This window comes from Bubalus kerabau, chromosome 1, assembly GCF_029407905.1.
Source record: "Bubalus kerabau isolate K-KA32 ecotype Philippines breed swamp buffalo chromosome 1, PCC_UOA_SB_1v2, whole genome shotgun sequence".
Classification (NCBI taxonomy): Eukaryota; Metazoa; Chordata; class Mammalia; order Artiodactyla; family Bovidae; genus Bubalus; species Bubalus kerabau.
In genome coordinates this window covers 8,960,167-8,980,720 of record NC_073624.1, presented here as the reverse complement: position 1 = coordinate 8,980,720, position 20,554 = coordinate 8,960,167, and the positions used below count along the sequence as shown (strand labels likewise).

Genomic DNA, 20,554 nt, shown 5'->3' with positions numbered 1-20,554 from the left:
TGTGCCTAGAGCTCCCTTACTCCGCAGGCCTTGTCCCTTTCCCCAACACTGGGGTCCCCTGTCCCTCTGCTGGCAGGCTGCAAACTCTGCAAGGGGTGAAAAATGGGATTTGGGATTTCCCACGAGCCCAGCACTGTGCCTGGCATGCAACAGTTCTTGTAAATGTTTGATGAATGAATGAATGATGGGGGCACCAGAAAGGCCTGCGACTGACTGACTTGATGTTTGGATGGACTGCAAGCTGATTGCTCTGATTTCTCACTTCCCTCTTTCTGCACACCCCCTGTTGTGGGGGCGGATGTCAAGGGAGCGGGGTACTGAGCCCTCACTCACCCTGGCTTGCTCTCAATTGGAGAGCAGGGGCCTGCAAGGGAGCCCCACTGCCTTTCCCAAGAGGAGGCTGACCTAGTTTTGTGGGGTGGGAGGATGGGGGTGAGCATTAATTATTGATTGGAAATTGCTCCATACAGAGCTCGTGATGCAAATCCCAAATAATTATCCTCATTAATAACTACCTCAGCCATTGCCCCTGGAATAAATAAAAATCTGGACAGAGCCAGTCTTCTTGTCGCCATCCTTTCATCCTCCCCTCTCCAATATTCCACCCCTCCCCATGACTTTGCACGTTGTTCATTCACAAGCAGTCATTCAATAAATGTTGACTGTAAATGGCTGAGACTCTGCTCTGGGCCAGGACCTGCTGGGTTCTGGGAGTACTGAGGTGACTCAGACAGACCCTGTCCCCAGGAGCATATAGCCCAGTGGAAAAAACAGGAGAGTAAATGGATAATTATATATTAGGGTTAGAAGATTAGATGTTGATGTAAATGGTGCCTCCAAGGTTGTGCAGTATGCAACCTGCACAACTGTACATGACAGCCTATGCTAGGTCAGAGGTGCTAAGGTGGCCCAGAACAGATGAGCGAGAGATAGGTTTAGAAGGGGTATGGGAAGTCACAGAGAGACTTCACAGAGAGAAGGCAGATCCTTAACTGAGCTATGGTGGCTGAATAAAGGTTTGCCAGGCACAAGAGAGGTGGAAGAGTGTTCTAGAAAGAGGGAACAGCATGAACAAAAAAAGCATGGAGGTGTGAAATCCCATAGTATCTTTGTGCATGTGTGCTTGCTAAGTCAATTCAGTTGTATCCGACTCTGTGTGACCCTATGGACTGCAGGCTGTCAGGCTCCTCATTCCATGGGATTCTCCAGGCAAGAACACTGGAGTAGATTGCCGAGTCGTCCTCCAGGGGATCTTCCCGACCCAGGGATCAAACCCGCGTCTCTTACGTCTACTGCATTGGTAGATGGGTTCTTTACCACTCGTGCCACCTGAGACCTAGGGTGTACCTGGGGACAGAGGGAGGGAGAGAGGAAGATGAGGCTAGAGAGGGTACACAGGAATCACAGGATCTTGGGTGGTGTACACTCAAGGGTGACCCACTAGCTCTTGACACTCTTTGGAGCCACAGACACTTATGTGGACCTTCTTCCCAGAAAAATTCATGGCATCATACTTGCATATTTTATAGCAATTTCATAAGGTTCAATGACCTCTCGTAGTCCTTCCAGTGACCTCCCCCCACCTGCCAGGGGTCCACAAACCCTGGTTGCTGAAGAGAATGCCATCTGTTTGTACACATAGTGATGACATGTTCCCATTTGTGTTCTAGAGTGGCTGTTACCAGGAATTGTCCCCTCTCTGTCCTGGGCTCTGCTTTCCCTGGGCTGGCTTCAATCCCAGACAGGCGCTATCCCTGGGAAGCAAGATGGCCCCAGCAACTCCAGGCTTCACTCCTCCCAACTTTAATCCCTGCAGTAAGAGAGCGTCTCTTTTCCTGTAATTCCATCAGAAGTCTCATTGCCAACTCTCATGGGTCCTAGGTAGAGTCACATACTCATCCTGGACCAATCACGGAGGCTAGGGAAACAGACTATGCTGATTGGCCAAGCCTGGGTCATGTGATCTCCATGTCAGCGCACGCAAACCATGGAACTGGAATGGAAGAGTGATGCTGTGTTCAGAGGACTGGGAAAGAGGGGCTGGGCAAAGCCACAGAGGTGGCCCACCTGTCTGGGACATGCATTCCCATGGGTTCTCCAGTGACTGGGGTGGCTGGATCTTCTTGAGGAGTCGGGAGGGAGTGGGTGAATGCAGACCATTACCGAAGCCATGACAGTGGATGACATCACCCAGACTTGAGAGAGCATGTGCTTTTCACAGCTAGGGGCTGAGCCCATGGGGAGAGAGGGCCTGGAGGGTGCAGATGGGTCAGCCCAGGCAGGCGGGGCAGAAGGGAAGGGGAGGGGAGACAGACATGAAGAGCAGTAAGTGTGTGGAGTGGTGCCAAAAGCTGAGCCTGTTCTCCACTTCCTCTGTGGGGTGGGAGCCCCAATGTTTGCTGAGACTTGGGTGTGGGCCCTGAGCTGGGGGATCTTTATAGAGTGGTTGCTGTCTTCTTGGGCCCCTCTGCTGAGGGGTCTTATCCTCCAAGAGGGGAAGGGACTGGTTCAAGATCCCACAGGTCCCAGAGGCCAGCAGCGTGAGGATTTGAACCCTGTTCTCTCTTCATCAGGGGCTATGTGCTTTCTGCAGGCTTTCCCTACCTGCAGAGTTTTGGGATGTCAGACCTCCCCAGGAAGTGACTGACATGTTCTGTTCCCCTCTCCATGCCTGCCTGAAGCCCCAAACAGGGCACTCCATCACCCTCCCTGGGGACGTCTATCTCCTCTCTCATTTCCCTGTTTTCTCCTCTTGTTGCCTCTGGCTTGGTTTGTTCATTGTAGCTATTTCTAAGGAAAGGAAAAGTCCTCTTCCTCTGGCATCAGGCCAGGTCTGGGTACCTTGGCTGGCCAAGGTTCTTCTCTAGGTGGTTCTGAGAACTCTTCCTGATTTCATCATGCAGTGGGGTGGGTCAGCAGGATGGTTTTGGTTGGTACTGATGTGTCCTGGCACGGTCAGGGGACCACTGACTGTTTCAGAGATAAAGGACACTCAGGACACATTTATTAGGGCACCAGTGCCCATCCTGGGTGGGTGCTGGGCATAGGGAGATGAGATAACCTCAGTCTCAGACCTCCGGGTACTTGGGGGCTATGAAAAGAGTGCTAACTTGGCGTCAGGACACCTGGTTTAAATCCAGACCTTGCTGCTTCCTATCTGTGCGAACTTGGGCAAGTAGCTTCAGTTCTATGAACCTCCAGTTGCCTTTTCTATAAAATAGGGATAATATTACCACCCTCATAGAGTTGTCATGGAGACTGAAGAGCTCGTATTTGTGCATTACCCCGAAAAGCATTTGGCACATTAAAAGTGCTCCGTAAATATCTGCTTATTCACCCGTGATCTAGTGGAAATATAGGGGGATGCAGAGCCATTTGCATGGCTTCTGGGAGAAGGGGTCTGGTGGCCACTGAGCAGGTTGAGGGCAATAAGGAGCCCCTGCCCACGTGTCCCACCTCTCCTCTCACCACCCCCTCTCTGTTCCTCTAACCCTGCTCTCTCTCTCTCCTCTCTGGGCCCTCTGCCCCTGTCTGCCAATCCCTCCACCCTTCCCTTGCCCAGGTATGCGGATCCTGGTGAACCTGCTCCTGGACACACTGCCTATGCTGGGGAATGTCCTCCTGCTCTGCTTCTTTGTCTTCTTCATCTTTGGCATCATCGGCGTGCAGCTCTGGGCTGGCCTGCTTCGCAACCGCTGCTTCCTGGAGGAGAACTTCACCATGTGAGTGCAGCCCCCCATCCCCTGCCCTGGGACTCCTGGCCGGCTTTACCTGGGGCATTGTTCATGCAGAATGTTTCCAGGCTAGGAAGATCTCCCCATTGAGCACCTGGTCCCCATCCTTATTCCCGGTGGAGCAGAGAGATTAAGGAATGTGCCCAGGTGAGTTAGTGGTAGGTCTCCCATGAATGGTTGGACACCAAAATGAGCGCAAAAGGCCTCTGAGCCCTCCAAACTGTTATCACAAAGTCCCAGTCCAAGATGGGCCCTTAGATGCTAATTCAGCTCCTACTGACTCTTACTTAACACATAGTTTTAACTTACTGGCTGAAAGTGAAAGTGTTAGTCACTCAGTCGTGTCCGACTCTTTGCAACCCTATGATCTGTAGTCTGCCAGGCTCCTCTGTCTATGGGATTTCTCAGGCAAGAATACTGGAGCAGTTGCCATTCCCTTCTCCAGGGGATCTTCCAACCCAGGGATGGAACCCGGGTCTCCTGCATTACAGACAGATTCTGAGCCACCAGGGAAGCAGGAAGCAACTTACTTGGTAGTTGGGACCAAAAGAGTGGAAGCAGCGAACCAGAAGGAGTTTGGGTAGGAGGGGAAGACCCAAGCAGAAGTGATGACAGCAAGGGAAAACAAGACAGAAAACCTCAAAAGCAGACATGAAACCTGGCTGTCTAATTACAGCACAGACATTCCAATCGGTGACTCTGAGTCATCAGGGAAAGGTCAGCTTGCATTTGGCCCACGTGTGTCTAAAAGCAGTGGGGGTGGACAGCTCCCTAGAGAGAGGCTTGTCCAAAGCTATGTAAACAGAAATTGAGCTGTGGCTCTTGGAGAAGTTGGGTTGAGTCGTCAGAGAAATGGACCTCTGTAGCATCTCAGCGAGGAGGGGTAAGCAGCGCCTTTGAGTACACATACATGGCCATATGTAGTTGGACATGACTAAGCTTTCATTTCGTTTCACTAATATGCGTTAGTGCACTCCTGCTGTGTGCAGGCCCCAGGGACAGAGGTAGGAAAGCATTTTCATTCATCCTGTGACCTGACACGCTCACCGAAGCGGCGGCACTTGCGCAGCTCGGGGGAGGATGCAGCAGAAGGTGGAGTTCCAGCCCTTGTGGGTCAGGGCCCTGTTTGGGGGAGGGGAGCACACAGTGTCAGTCATTTGTAAGGGGTGGGCCCTGCTTCTCCTGGTCTGGCCTGCACAGATGGAGATGGGCAGGTGTGAGCTCTCAGCTTTGGGGGTTCAGGTCACATCCAGGCCCCTCTGCCCCCCATGGATCTTTTCCTAGTTCATCCCGAGGTGGCCCCCTCACATTCACCCAGCTCAACCCCAGTGTTACCTCCTCCTGGAGGCCTTCTCTCACCACCCCTTTCCCCCAGACATTATCCTGCTTGATTTTCTTGGCACTGTCTCTGTCTGAACCTGTCTCACTTGTGAGTTTATCTTCTGGGTTGTTGGGCATCTCTAGTCCAGTTCATTGACTTGGTTAGCAAGGATGACACGCTCCTGTGAGACACGGGTGGTGACGGTGGTGCTTGACTTTTGACCCCATGCGGAGACCCGGAAACTGAGACTGAGAGAGGAGAACCTTGCTCCAGGACCTCCAAAGCCTCCCGTGACCACCCCCCAGTGAGTGTGCACAAAGCATGCCCCAGGCACATAGGCCCCCAGGGAGACCCCAGATGGCCAGATGGAGGGTTCTTGATGAGCAAAGGTGATGTCACCCACCTAGGAAGTGGCAGGGCTCCGTCTCGTGTCCTCTGCAAAGCATCTGCTCCCTTCTGGCAGATTCTGTCTAGGCATTAATGCACATGCACGACTGTTTACACCCCAGACAGGTTTTAAAAATGGGAATTGCTCTGGCAATGTGTCTTGAGCGTGTCTTCCATCAGTGTTTCTTATTCCACAAATGAGCCACAGTTCAGTGAGCCAGCTTCTGTCGATGGACTTTGTGTGGCTACCAGGTTTCTGGTTTTACGTGGAAGCCTGCAGGGAGCACTGTGTATGCTTGCCATCTTTGTATGCCCTTGTGTGATCAATAACTAGACTCATAACTGCTAGTCGAAGTGTAAGGCACACCTCTGAGATACTGTGGGTTCAGTTCCAGACCACGGAAATAAAGTGAGTCATGCGATTTTTTGGTTTCCCAATGCATGTTAAGTTATGTTTACACCATCCTGTGGTCTGTTTTTTTTTTTTTTTTTAATATTTCTTTTTATTTATGTGGCTGCCCCAGGTTTTAGCTGCAGTATTCTGAATCTTCGATCTTTGTTGCGGCGTGTGAAATCTTTAGTTTCGGCACGCAAATTCTTAGTTGCAGCATGAGGGACCTACTTCCCTAACCAGGGATTGAACCCAGGCCCCCTGCATTGGGAGTGTGAACCACCAGGCAAGTCGTCTGGAGTCTGTTAATTGTGCAATAGTATATATAAAAGAACACGCCCCAACTGAAAATATTTTATTGCCAAAAAATGCTAGCCATCTCTGCTGAGCCTTCAGTGAGACTCATAGCAGTAACAACAAACATCATTGATCGCAGATCACCATAACAGACATAATAATAATGAAAGCTTGAAATAGTGCAAGAATTACCAGAATACGACACAGAGACACCAAAAGAGCAGATGCTGTGGGAACAGTGGTGTTGGTAGGCTTGTTTGAGGCAGGGTTGCCACAAACTTTCACTTTGTAAGAAGGGTAATAAAGCAAAGCTTAATAAAATGAGGTATGGGGGCTTCTCTGGTGGTCCAGTGGCTAAGACTCCACATGCCCAATGCAGGGGGCCTGGGGTTTGATCCCCAGTCAGGGAACTAGATTCCGCATGCTGCAAGTTTGCATACACCCCAACTAAAAAGATCCACATGCCACAACTAAGATCCAAGATCCCACGTGCTGCACCTAAGACCCAGTGCAGCCAAATAAGTAAATAAATATTTAAAAATAATAAAATGAGCTATGCCCTGTGTCCATTTAAAAAAGATTTTTTTTTTAATTTTTAAATTGAAAGATAATTACTTTACATAATTGTGTTGGTTTCTGCCAAATATCAATATAAGTCAACCATAGATATACATATGTCTCCCTCCCTCTTGAACCTCTGTGTCCATTTTTTTATTTGCCTTTTTAGGTTAAGGTATAAATTACACTCAGTGCCAGGCACAGCTATTAGGTGCTGTGGGGGGCGGGGTGCTCAGTGAGGTTTTCCCTGGATTAAGCACTGGTATAAATCTACCCTGAGAAATTCACAGTGCCCAACAGGGCTCTATCCTGCCCCTTCCTCGTCACCCTCCTCCTCGCCCCAACATAGTCCCTATTCTGATCTCTTATCTCCATGGACTCCCTTTGCCTGTTTCTGAGGTTTCTTTAGATGAAATCCTACAGGCGGTTATCTTCTGTGTCTGCATCTTTGGCTCATGGTCCTGTGTCTCTGAGGTCCATCCAAGTTGCTGCATGTATCAGTCGCTCCTTTTTTATTGCTGCGAGGCTCCCACTGACTGAATACACCAGAACGTGTTGTGTTTTTCCATTCTCCTGTGGATGTGGGTGGTTTCTGGTTCTTTGGTTCAGTGACTCATGAATATTCTTGCCCATGTCTTTGGGTGGATATGGCCATTCCTTCTTTTGGGTAAATTCCCAGGAGTAGAATTGCCAGGTGAAGGGAGTGCCTGTGTTTACTGGCTTGTAAATTTTGTCAAGCCGTTTTCCAGGATGGTTGCACTGAATGTTTGCTAGCAAAGTCTAAGGAGTTCCAGTTGCCCCACATTCTATGGCAATGTTTGGAATTGTCAGTCCTTTAATTTTTACCATTCTAGTGAGAGTGCAGTGGCGCCTTATTGTGGTTTTAATTTGCAACTTAATTTGAATTTTCCTGATGGCTAGTGGTGATAGGCACTTTTCTGTGTGTTTATCAGCCATTGGTATATCTTCATATGAAGTGCCTGTATGGTTTTTGCCATTTTAAAATTGAATTGCTTTTATTTTTCTTATAAATTTGTAGCAGTTCTTTATATTCTGGATTTGAGTCCTTCAGTGGATATATATGTATTTATGACATATATCATATATTTGATTCCAGTTTGAATTTTATGTTTTCACTCTTTTCTCCCTCTTTAAAATTTTTCTTAATTTTGTTTTTTCTTCTTCCGTTTTTATTTCTTTTTAAAGGTTTTTTGTACTTCTGTATTTTTTCTTTTCTAATTTTCTTTTTGCAGTTTTCACTTTCTTAATGGTATCATTTAATTGATAAACAGAAGCTCCCCAGTTATAATGAGGACCAGATTATCAATTACTTTTCTAGTATTATTTTTTGTATCCAGTTTAAGAAATCTTTTTCTCACCCAAGGTTATGAACTGTCTTCCAGTGTTTTCTTTTAGAAGCTTTCTTGTTTGTATCTCTCACATTTAGGTGTATATTCCATTTCAAGTCATTTTTAGTATGGCATGCGGTTGGGGTCAAGATTCATTTTTCATGTGGATGACCAGTTGTCCCAGCGCTGCTGCTGGAGAAGTCCATCCTTTCTCCATTGAATTGTCAGAGTGCCTTTATTACCATTGGGGGACCATATGTATTTGGGTCATATGTCTACATGTTAATTGTTGATGGATGTTGCCAAAGTGCCCTCTAGAAGGGTGGTGTCAATTTAAACTCCCACCACTAGCGTATGAGCATGTCTGTTTACACTCACCCTTCCCCACACTCAATATTATCAACCCTGAAGTGTTTGCTGTTTGGATGGATGTAAAGTGATCTCACTGTAATTTTTGTTTGCATATTCCTTTTATTAGTGAAGTGAGCATCTCTTCCTGTATGTTGGTCATTTTGGTTTCTTCTGTGAATTTTCCATTCTTTCGTCCTTTATTTCCCTAGTGGATTCTTTTTCTTATTGAGTTATAAGAGATTTTAATATGTTTTAGATGGTTATATTGTATTTGTTTTATGTGTTTCGAATACTTTATCACAGGGGATGGCAAACTCTGGCCTGTTTTTGTGAATAAAGTTTCGTTGGAACACAGCCCTGCCCACTTGTTTATCCGTTTTCTGTGATGGTTTTCATGTTACAGTGGCAGAGTTGTGTGGTTGGGACAGAGACCATGTGGTTTGCAGAAAGAAAAAAAAAAACTTACTATTTGTCTCTTTATGGAAAATGTTTGCCTACTTCTGCTTTATTGCAATTTGTTGTTTGTATACTATTATTTGTCTCAGAAATTTTGTATACACTCAATCTTGTCAACCTTTTTCTTTATAGAGTTTGGATTTTATGTGTCTTATATAAGAAGGTCTTTCCTATCCTGAGTTAATAAAAATACCTCATATTTTCTTGTAAAGTTTTTGTGGTTATTTTTGTTGCACTTATGCTTTTTTATTCACCAGGATTTTCTTATTTAAAATTTTATGATATATTTTACTTAACCTAGTATGTCCAAAATGCTATTTTCAGTGTGCCATCAATACAAACAATTGAGGAGAAAATAGATGTTCTTTTTTCCTTTCAATACCATGTCTTCCATAAGTTTATTTTTGTATGTGGTGTGAGGTAGGGATCTAACTTTATTGTTTTCCAAATGGATAGCAGATGTCTTAACACCATTTATTGCCTAGTCCTTCTATTCTCCATGGATCTGAAAAGGCTTCTCTGTAATATACCAAGTTCTCTTTTATGCCTGGGTTTGTGCCTGTGTTCTGTGGTGCTCCGCAAATCTTTCTGTTCCTGTGCAATCAGTTCAGTTCAGTTCAGTCGCTCAGTCGTGTCCGACTCTTTGCGACCCCATGAATTGCAGCACGCCAGGCCTCCCTGTCCATCACCAACTCCCGGAGTTCACTCAGAGTCACGTCCATCGAGTCAGTGATGCCATCCAGCCATCTCATCCTCTGTCGTCCACTTCTCCCCCTGCCCCCAGTCCCTCCAGCATCAGAGTTTTTTCAATGAGTCAACTCTTCGCATGAGGTGGCCAAAGTACTGGAGTTTCAGCTTTAGCATCATTCCTTCCAAAGAAATCCCAGGGCTGATCTCCTTCAGAATGGACTGGTTGGATCTCCTTGCAGTCCAAGGGACTCTCAAGAGTCTTCTCCAACACCACAGTTCAAAAGCATCAATTCTTCGGTGCTCAGCTTTCTTCACAGTCCAACTCTCACATCCATACATGACCACTGGAAAAACCATAGCCTTGACTAGATGGACCTTTGTTGGCAAAGTAATGTCTCTGCTTTAGGTTGGTCATAACTTTCCTTCCAAGGAGTAAGCGTCTTTCAATTTTGTGGTTGCAGTCACCATCTGCAGTGATTTTGGAGCCCAGAAAAATAAAGTCTGACACTGTTTCCACTGTTTCTCCATCTATTTCCCATGAAGTGATGGGACCGGATGCCATGATCTTTGTTTTCTGAATGTTGAGCTTTAAGCCAACTTTTTCACTCTCCACTTTCACTTTCATCAAGAGGCTTTTTAGTTCCTCTTCACTTTCTGCCATAAGGGTGGTGTCATCTGCATACCACAGTGTATATTCTGACCTCTTGTAGGGCTGTACTCCACTCATCTTTATTCTTTTAAGAAATTGTCTAGACTAGTCTCCCATTTGTATAAACCCTAGAACCATCTGGCCAGGTTTCATAGACAAAAGCATGTTGGAATTTTGATTGGGATTGCCATGAGTCACAGATTAGCTCCACAGGATGGGCAGGGCAGGGATTGCCATCTCTGTTTTACAGATGAAGAAATTGAGATCCAGAGAGGGGAATTGACCAGCCTAAGGTCACATAGATGGGACAGAAAGGTATCTTACCTTGATTCGTTGAACCAGTAAAATTCAGTATTTGTACATTGAGCACCTGATCTGTGCTAACCAGACAGTATGCAGGCACTAGGGGTGCTGAGACCCAGTCCTCGCCCTGAAAGAGCTCCAGGTTCCCAGGGAAGTTGGGTGCATTTTCCCCAAGAGCAATAATGGGAGTTTGTGCAGGGCCTAAAGCTCCCTGAGGAGGGGGTACCCTGGAACATCCCTCAGTGAGGAGGTGGGAGTTTTTGTGACGATGCCAGAGGTGGAGAAAGGTGTCCCAGGCAGCGGGAACAGCACATATGAAGGCCTCGAAGGGATGACTGCTGGTGGTTCCAGTCCTGCCGTGCAGCGTGGCAGTGACCCCTCCCCTTCTCCTCTTTTCTGCACCTCTGTCACCCGTGCAGACAAGGGGACGTGGCTCTGCCCCCCTACTACCAGCCGGAGGAGGACGACGAGATGCCCTTCATCTGCTCCCTGTCGGGGGACAACGGCATCATGGGCTGCCACGAGATCCCTCCGCTCAAGGAGCAGGGCCGCGAGTGCTGCCTGTCCAAGGACGACGTCTACGACTTCGGGGCGGGCCGCCAGGACCTCAACGCCAGTGGGCTCTGCGTCAACTGGAACCGCTACTACAACGTGTGCCGCACGGGCAGCGCCAACCCCCACAAGGGCGCCATCAACTTTGACAACATCGGCTATGCCTGGATCGTCATTTTCCAGGTGAGGCCCTCGGGCTTGGCACCGGCCCCTGTGCTGGGGGCTGGAGGTGGGCAGGGGTGGGGGGAGCAGCTTCACCCAGCACTCTGTGCTAGGCGCTTGCCACCTGTGCCACTGAAGTCTGCCTGACCTGCCGGCACGACAAGCACTATCATGCCCATGTTCCAGACAGAGCAACTGAGGTTTGGAGAAAGGACTGTAGGCCCTCGGGTGTATTGCCTGAAGTCTTATCTGTGCCTCACTTTTCTTATCTCTAAAATGGGGGTGGAACTTCCCTGGCAGTCCAGTGGTTAAGATTTTCACCTTCCCATGCAGGGGATGCAGGTTCATTCCCTGGTCGGGGAGCTAAGATTCCACATGGCTTGCAGCCAAAAAACTAAAACATAAAATGGAAGTAATATTACAACAGGCTCAATAAAGACTTTAAAAATAGTCCACATCAAAAAAAAATTTTTTTAATTAAAAAAATGGGGGTTATAACAGCTCCCTCCCCCTGCTCCCCAACCTTGAGTGGCTGAGAAGAATAAACCAGACGATGTGAGCAGAGCCCAGCGTGCAGTGAGTGCTCGGTCAGGGTTACTTTTCTGCTGTGGTTGGAAGGAAGGATGGGGCAGGTGCAGAGTGTGGTGGCTGAGAAGCTGCTGAGAGGGCTGCTCTGCGAGCTTTGTTCTGGGGAGCATCAGAATCATAGAATTCAGAGCCGAAGGTGTGATGTGATCATAGCCCAGCATCTGTGTTTGGAGACCTTCCGGCCCCAAGAAGGGGAATTGCTCTGTGCAATTGCCCAGAAGCCAACAAGACCGCAGTGCTGGGGAGGATCCAGCGTTCGTCTTGCCCAAGACTGCTCTGCTTTTCCTCTCTGGGGAAGTGCATGGGGGACAGAGTCACACCAAGCTCAGCACAGCCACTGTCCCTGGCTCAGCCGAGCTGCGCCCCCAGCCCTGCCAGGCGGGCTCTGTTAATCCCATGCACTGAAAAAGCAGCTGAGGCTCAGAGAGTGAGTGGCCCAGGGGGTGAGCTGGAGTTGCAACCCAGACCCACTCCCGGCCACCTGCTTCCTCCAGTCCTTCTGCTTTGCTGTGGAAGACTGAAAGGTAGGGAGCTCTGGAGCGAGAGGGACCAGGTTAAAAGTCCCCGATCCACTCCTTGCTGGCTGTGTGACATTGGACAAGTGTCCTGATCCCTCTGGACCTCAGTTCCTCACCTGCATGTTGGGGATGAGGATGCCTGCCCAGTGGAGCCCTCGGGAGAAGTATGAGAGAGAACACATGTAGTGCCCTGGTGCGCTGGGGGACCTCTGTCTGGGGCACTCGTTTTGCTGCCTGCCTTTCCAGAGGCTCGGCCGTCTCAGCCTGTCTCTCCTGCTCTGTTCTGGCTGCAGGTGATCACTCTGGAAGGCTGGGTGGAGATCATGTACTATGTGATGGATGCTCACTCCTTCTACAACTTCATCTATTTTATCCTGCTCATCATAGTAAGTGTCAAGGGAGCTGGTGCTCTCCAGGCAAGCTCCAGGACCCACAGGCCAGGGGACCAGAGAGTCTTTGGGAGTCCCCAGGGAGACCCTCCGAGCCCACAGAGCTGAGTGGGAGAGAGCAGGAGGGGCAGTTTTTAAATGCACCCGAGCCACGGGTGATTGAAGGAGCTCGTTGGGGGTGGCTGCTGGAGGCATCCATCACTTCTGATTGCCTTCGTTTCTCATTTCTGGGCATTGAAGTCCACCCAGCACTCGAGTTTCTCTGCCTTGCAGTCTCTGGGAATACATTCTTTTATGACCATAGCAGGGATGCAGCCCCCAGACGAAGCTTCTCAAGAGCTCCAGCATCTCCCTTGTTTCCTGGGGCGGGAAGATGAGATGCTGTGAAACTGAAGCCTGGGGTGGCTTCCCAGGCAGGGTCTGGAGGGGAGACTGAGCCTGGGTGTGGGCTCCTGGAGCTCTTTGGAATTCTTGGAGGGACCCACACCTCTTGGGCATCTCTGCCTTGTGGGGGAGACTTGGAGGTGAAGGGGGGCTCTCTCTACCCCCAGAGAGGGCCCCTCTGCTGGCCAACCCCTCTACCCCCACCACAGTCTCCTCTAAGCTTAGAGCTCATCCACTCTGTCATGCCTGACAGTCTCAGCCACAACACAATCCTCAAATGTCAAGGTGATTCACTCCCAGGAAAGTCACTGCTGGCTCCCTGCTGTAGGGCTGGGTTGTCTGGCTCCCTAGTGTTAAGAGGGGGTGCGCTTGGCGCTGCACGCCCTCATGGGCTGCTGGGACTTTGACCTGGGGATTCAGGACAAACTAAGCTGAGACACACCCACTGCTGGCTTAGCTTCAGTGCCTTCCTGGGGGTGCTGGAATGCCTTCCTGGGGGTGCTGGAATGCCTTCCATAAGGAAACACTGCCGATAAAAGGAGACGATCCCAGGCTTTGTTCAGCATCCCTACCCATCCACTGGTTTGATCATTCCCCAGCACTTTCAGGGAAGCCTGCACTGTGCCAGGCCCCGAGTGCTGGGTATCGAGCAGTGGATCTGGCCTGCCCTGCCCTCTGGGAGCTCACAGTCTCACTGGGGAAAACAGGCTGCAGCAGGCAGGGACCAGCCGCATCTTAGGAGCTGCCGCAAAAGGAAGCCCAAGAGGCTAAGGGAGTCCGAAGGAGTCTTCTTGTCCAGCCTGGAGAAGGGATGGGGAAGTGAGAGGTTTCCTGGAGGAGGTGATACCGGAATCAAACCTTAAAAGCTGGAGGAGGAAGAGCCAGAGGAAGCGCCTTTCTGGGCAGGGGGCGCCTTGTAAAGACCTTGAACCCAGACAGAATCCTGCAGTGAGGTGGACTCTGAAGCACTGGGGTGGTGAGAGGAGCCTTGAGATCCAGCGAGAAGTGGCCAGATGCTTCATCTGCTTCTCCTGATGGAGTTAGGACTGGGTCTGGGGGTTTCACCTTTCAGCGTGATTCTGGGCAGGCCCCTTGGCTCCCAAGCTCATGGTGAAGTGGGGAACAGTGGTAACATCTGGTTCACGGGCCCCGGGAGGGTTAGAGGAGACAGGGCCTGCCGCCTGTGCAGCTCCTGGCACACAGTACTTGCTCAGTAAATGAGTCCTGCTGCTATTGTTGCTGCAATTATTGGGCCCTGGGTGGTGACCCCATCTCAGGGAAAAGGGTGGCTGGCGGGAGGCCGGGGTGCTGGGTTGGCCAGGTGCTAGAAAGAGGGTAGTGAGCAGCGCCTGAGAGACCATGCTGTCCTTTGACCCTCACAGCCCTGGCCAGGCCGGGTCACCTGCCCATTTCTCAGGTGTGGACCCTGACCTTCAGAGAGGTGAGGCGCTTGGCTTTGACCACGCAGCCAGTGAGGGTTCTCAGCCCTAAGACCCAGGTCCCCTGTGCTCCTTCTGGCTGGATAAGTCCTAAGCTCGTCTGAGCCTTCCATTTGACAGATGGGGAAAATGGAGGTCCAGAGGGAAATGGGGTGCTGTCTGGTCACCCAGGGACAGCGGCTGCAGAGGCAGGCTGGGCAGAGGCTGCCAAGTGTAAGCTCCCAGCGGGCGGGGTCCGTGCCCCTCACATGGGCCTCGGAGCCCATCTCCCGGAAATACAGAGAGTGAACGAATGAGGCATCTTCTTACTTTAGAAGCAGGGGATTTTCCCAGAGTCCTCTGGGCCAGGAAGCCCCCTACAACCCTCACACCTCATCTCCCGAACCCCAGCTCCCAGCTGTGCTGTCAGGGAGAGGAAGGAAGAGGGGATGAGTGACCGACTGTTGCCTGCAGGAACCTTCTGGTGGGCAACCTGAAGGAGGGTGCAACGCTGCCGCCTCTCTCACTGCAGCTGAGTCTGGTCCAAGGCTCAGCACGTGTCTGGGAGGAGCCTGACTCTGGAAACTGGGGCGGGAAGGGCTCTTCTGGCTCTGGGAGCCCCTGGAGTGGGGCCTGAGGACTTGAGGTAGCAGAATTCCTAGCCTTTCCCTACCACCTAATCTAAGCACACAAGGAAATTCTTTCTAATGTTTGGCAAAACTAATACAGTGTTTCAGGTTTAAAAATAAAATAAAATTAAAAAAAATAAAAATAAAAAAATAAAGCAAGCCTCTCTAGTGGGATCTGCAGGCCCAACTAGGGCCCAAGTCAAGGCCATAGCAAGGGCAGGGCTGGGGCGGGTTTCAGGGCTAGCAGAGCCTGTGGGGTCTCTGCCTCTCTCTCCTGCCTCAGTGTCAATGTCCCAGGTGGGAGGGCAGCTGTGGTCAGGAGCTAGGGGTCTGAAGCAGGTGGGCTTGGAAGCATGCTTCAGGGAAGCAGCCTTCTGGGGGGCTGCCCGGGCCACCCCTGTCCTGGGTCCCAGCCTCCTCTGGGAGCCAGGCCTCAGTGATCTTTTCCTGTTCCTATCTGTGCCCGTGCCTCTCCGTCTTTCTGGGCCCTCCACACCCTACCCCCTCCTCTCTCTCCCTGTCCCCCACTCGCCCCCATCTCCGTGCCTCCCACACCCCCCACCTCTGTTCTCTCTGAGCCTGTCTCACCCTCCCTCGGCGTCTCTCCTTGCCTTTCTCTCTGCATCCTGCTGTCTCTGGCCATCTCTCTGACTGCTTCATGTCTGGGATCTGCCCCGCCCCTTCCCCTGGTCCTCTTTCTGCCTCTGCATCCCCTCTGCTTCTTGCCCTGCCGCCATCCCTCGTCTCCACCGCTCCCTCTCCCGCCCCGTCTCTCCTTCTCCCTCTCCCACTGTCCTGCGGCGCCCACCTGCCTCCACCCCCTCTCACCCCACCATCCCCTCTGTCCCTGTCCTCTCCTCCCATTGGTCACAGGTGGGCTCCTTCTTCATGATCAACCTGTGCCTCGTTGTCATAGCGACCCAGTTCTCGGAGACCAAGCAGCGGGAGCACCGGCTGATGCTGGAGCAGCGGCAGCGCTACCTGTCCTCCAGCACGGTGGCCAGCTATGCTGAGCCCGGCGACTGCTACGAGGAGATCTTCCAGTATATCTGCCACATTCTGCGCAAGGCCAAGCGCCGCGCCCTGGGCCTCTACCAGGCCCTGCGGAGCCGGCGCCAGGCCCCGGGGACGCCCGGCTCCGCCACGCCCGGGCCCCGCGCCAAGGAGCCCAGGCACTACAGTAAGTCGCGGGGCCTCCAGGGTGCTCCACCCAGGCCTGGTGTGTCTCCAGCTGGGAACTCAGAAGCAGCAGTTTGAAAATGTGGCCTGTCTCTCCAGCACAAGCAGAGGTGTCCATCTAGTTCAGAACCTGGGCCTTCCCCGGGAGCTGCAGTCCACACTCTCAGTTCCCTGTCTCCTTTCCCGACCACCTGCTGGGGCCTGGGCTGGCCTGGCCTAGCCCTGGACTTGAGGGGGCCTAGCCCCACCCTGGAGGAATTCCCTTCTGACCCCGTGTGTGCACAGGACTCAGGCTCTACCATGGGCTCCCTGCACAAAACAATGAACAGTTATCTGTCTTTTGTTGTTCCGCGGCTCAGTCGTGTGTGACTCTTTGCAACCCCGTGGACTGCAGGACATCAGGCTTCCCTGTCCTTCACTATCTCCTGGAGTTTGCTCAAAATCATGTCCTTTGAGTCAGTGATGCCCTCCAACCATCTCATCCTCTGTCATCCCCTTCTCCTCCTGAGCTCAATCTTTCCCAGCATAAGGGTCTTTCCATTGAGTCAGCTCTTTGCATCAGGTGGCCAAAGTACTGAAGCATCTGTCCCTAGTTTTCAGTTCAGTCACTCAGTCATGTCTGACTCTTTGCGACCCCATGGACTGCAGCATGCCAGGCCTCCCTGTCCATCACCAACTCCCGGAGCTTGCTCAAACTCATGTCCATGCAGTTTGCGATGCCATCCAACCATCTCATCCTCTGTCGTCCCCTTCTCCTCCTACCTTCAATCTTTCCCAGCATCAGGGTCTTTTCAAATGAGTCAGTTCTTCGAATCAGGTGGCCAAAGTATTGAAGTTTCAGCTTCAGCATCAGTACTTCCAATGAATATTCAGGACTGATTTCCTTTAGGATGGACTAGTTGGATCTCCTTGCAGTCCAAGGGACTCTCAAGGGTCTTCTCCAACACCACATTTCAAAAGCATCAATTCTTAGGCGTTCAGCTTTCTTTATAGTTTTCCTTAGTTTCCTTCATAGTTTTCCTTAGTTTTATGAAACTATAAAATCCCTTTCCGCTGCAGGCCATCCCCCCTCCCTGTCCCCGCCCATGGCTTCCTGCTGCTACCTGCCTGCCTGCTAGCACACCTGAGCAGGCATGTCGGGCACCTCACACACTGATCTGCTCCTGCATTGGGGCTGTTTCTCTTGCTCGACTGTAGATGGTCCCAGAGAGTTAGCCCCTTAGGCTTCAAAGGGTTTTCCATTCATTTTCTCATCGGTTCTAGAAAACAGTCTTAAGAAGGGAGCAGAGTAATATTGGCTCCCATGTTCAGATGGGACTACTAAGGTCTAGAGGGATGAAGGGAGTCACCCAAGGTCACACAGTGTGTTAGGGACATCAGAGTTACAGGCTCTGCCGCTCCCCGCCCCCCACCACCCAGGGGGACGTGAACCTCTCCGGTAAGAGGAGGTGAAGGAGCCACAGGAGGTGAGCCCCACCCCCGGCCCAGCCCTGACACCAAGTTGGTGCCAGTGAGGAAGGCAGCCGGCCTTAGGACTGCACCCCAGAGCAGCGGCAGCTGTGACCCTGGCCGGCCCGGCTCCTCTGCGGCCCTCCGGCCTCCATCCGTGGAGTGAGGATGAGGCCAGGCCCTGTGGAGTCAGCCAGCCCAAGCCCCGCTCCTGCAGCTCTCATGTTCTGGGAATCTGAGATGCTCAGAGACAAGCTGGAGAATTCATCCTCAGGGTGGCCGCCCACCCGTCCCCAGGCGCCAGCCATCTAGGCGTGGTCTTGGAGGAGGCTCCAGGTGGCCCGTGGGCTGGCCCAGCACGTGGCCGGGGGAGCAGGGGTCTGGGCAAGGCTGGCACCCCGTGTTCCTGGATGATGTGGGGAGGGTGTTTACTGCTTGAGGACTTCCTGCTGCCGCCCACCACTCTCTCTGGAGAAATTGCGTGGAGAGAAGCCCTAGAAGGCTTCTGGAGGGAGGTCGTCCCCTGCCCTGGGCCTCCGTGCCTCCCCCAACTCCTCCCTTCCTTGGGAAACAAGCCTTAGCGGGGGCGACCCCATGCTCAGCTGGGCTGGGAAGTGCTCTGCTCTGACCTCCGATGCTGAGGTGGGCCCACCCCTGGAAGCCCCACCGGTCTAGAGGGTGAGTGAGTCAGAGAGCCTTGTCCAGAGGTATTTGGTAGCAAGTGTGGAAATGAAGGGTAGACATTTCAGGCTTTTCTTCCCCTTTAACGTTATATATTTTTTGCTACACAAGCAAAACCTGTTTATTCTAGGAAAACATAGACAAATATAAAGAAGGAACCAAACCACCCAGACGGAGCCTCTCTGATGCCTCTTTGAAATGGTTCATGGATCACAGAACTTGGATCCGATGCTGGCTGAGCTCCTCACGTCTCGGGGGACAGCCCTGGGATGAGAGCTCCTGCCCTGCCATGTGTGGGGACCTCCTGCCGCTCCCCAGGGCCCACCTTGACTCAGCTGTGTGGAGGGGAGCCTGGGGGTGGGGAGAGGTGCTTCTAGAATGAGGACTTTCCTTTGCCCAGGGCTCCTGTCTCCTTCTTCCCTGGATGCGATAGACCCCAGGAAAGTTGAGGAACGTTGAAGCCACCTCGGCTTCCTCTGAGGGGTGTCTGCCCTCCACACCGGCCTTTTCAGCCGTTTTCCAGGCTCCATGATGCCATGAAGCAAAACAGTGGGGACGGGCTGGGGTACCTGAAGGGTCTTTTGGTGACTAATCTTGGGGGGCCACAGGTCAGGAAGTGATGGAGCAAGGACACTCCTCAGGGCTCATCTGCGTCTTAACCAATAGAACCCACCCCACAGCTCTGTGGGGTGGGTGCTTCTGGTCCCTGCTTTTCTTTGGGGGCCAGGAAAGCCCAGAAGCGGAAACGCATTTCCCCAGGAACCACCATCTGTCGGCCTCCAAGCAGCGCTGGTGGGTTCCAGGCAGACCCTGCAGGCTCACGCGGGTGGTGACCCAGGTTATGCCAGACCCACTGCAGGTGGGGACTGCCTCCTGCATGACCCAAGGCCACGACCCTGACCCCTGCTTCCTTTCCAGAGTTATGCCCCCGACACAGCCCCCTGGACCCGACGCCCCACACGCTGGTGCAGCCCATCTCTGCCATGCTGGCCTCCGACCCTGCCAGCTGCCCCCGCTGCCAACACGAGACCGACCGGCGACCCTCAGGCCCAGGCAGCAGCAGCGATTCGGGCCAGGAGGGCTCGGGCTCCGGGGACGCAGGGGGCAGCGAGGATGAAGCCTGTGCGGATGTGGCCCGGACCAGCGAGGACGGGGCCTCCTCGGAGCTGGGGAAGGAGGACGAGGAGGGGCCGGCCGACAGGGCGGCCTGGCTGTGCGAAGACGTGTGGCGGGAGACGCGAGCCAAGCTGCGGGGCATTGTGGACAGCAAGTACTTCAACCGGGGCATCATGATGGCTATTCTGGTCAACACCGTCAGCATGGGCATCGAGCACCATCAGCAGGCCAGTGGGGAGCGGGGCAGGGGGGGGCACGGGGCGGGCTGGCATGTGTGTGCCTGGGGCCTGGCACACACCTGCTGTGTGTCTGTCTCCCCTGTCCTGGGTCCCGTTCAGCCATGTGACCTCAGTGCCCAGCCCAGGGTGAGGCACGGAGGAGGCAGAGCTCAGGGTGGACAAGTGATTGAATGGCGACCTGGGGTCAGAGCCAGGGGGAGCACTTCCTGTCCCTCTCAGCGTGGACACCTGCTCACCCACAGCCCATCCCCTGCCAGTCCCCACTGAATCCTGACTTCCGTGCCTCACCTCTGCACCCGAGCCTTCCTGTCTCTTCTCTCCAAAACCCCTGGAGTGGTCTTTCCAGAGGCTGGGAGCGCCCTGGCCCCAAACTTCCACAGCCTCCGTCGCCCTCGGCACAAAATGCAGACCTTTTCACTGACGGTCAAAGCCCCTTGCGCTCTACCCGTGACACACCTTCAGCAGGTGGGGCGTCCTCCTATCCCTGACCCCCACCCCAACTTCTTCTCCCCTTCCACTGTAGCCCCATGGCACTAAGGACCCCTCTGGGGTTGCCCTGCTGCCCTTGTCTCCCTTCTTGGCTGAACCCGTGGCTTCTTCTGTCTTCAGCTCTGGAGGCATGGGGGACAGAGACTGTGTTGACGGAGTTAAATGGTGGGTCCCAGGTCCCCTGGGCCGCCAGGGGTACTGCCCAGGGTTTAGAGGTGAGGCAAGTCGGACACGACTGAACGACTTCACTTTCATTTTTTACTTTCATGCATTGG

At 52.4% G+C, this 20,554-nt stretch overlaps 1 protein-coding gene across 1 annotated transcript in view; it reads left to right on the top strand.

Moving 5' to 3' along the window:
• CACNA1I (calcium voltage-gated channel subunit alpha1 I) overlaps positions 1-20,554 on the top strand; it is a 109,771-nt gene that overhangs the window by 52,035 nt on the left and 37,182 nt on the right. Inside the window, exons 5-9 of the mRNA XM_055570410.1 lie at positions 3,563-3,722; positions 10,906-11,221; positions 12,600-12,692; positions 16,000-16,306; positions 19,354-19,778. Of these exons, the coding sequence (XP_055426385.1) occupies positions 3,563-3,722; positions 10,906-11,221; positions 12,600-12,692; positions 16,000-16,306; positions 19,354-19,778 (1,301 nt within the window). The remainder of the gene's footprint in view (positions 1-3,562; positions 3,723-10,905; positions 11,222-12,599; positions 12,693-15,999; positions 16,307-19,353; positions 19,779-20,554) is intronic.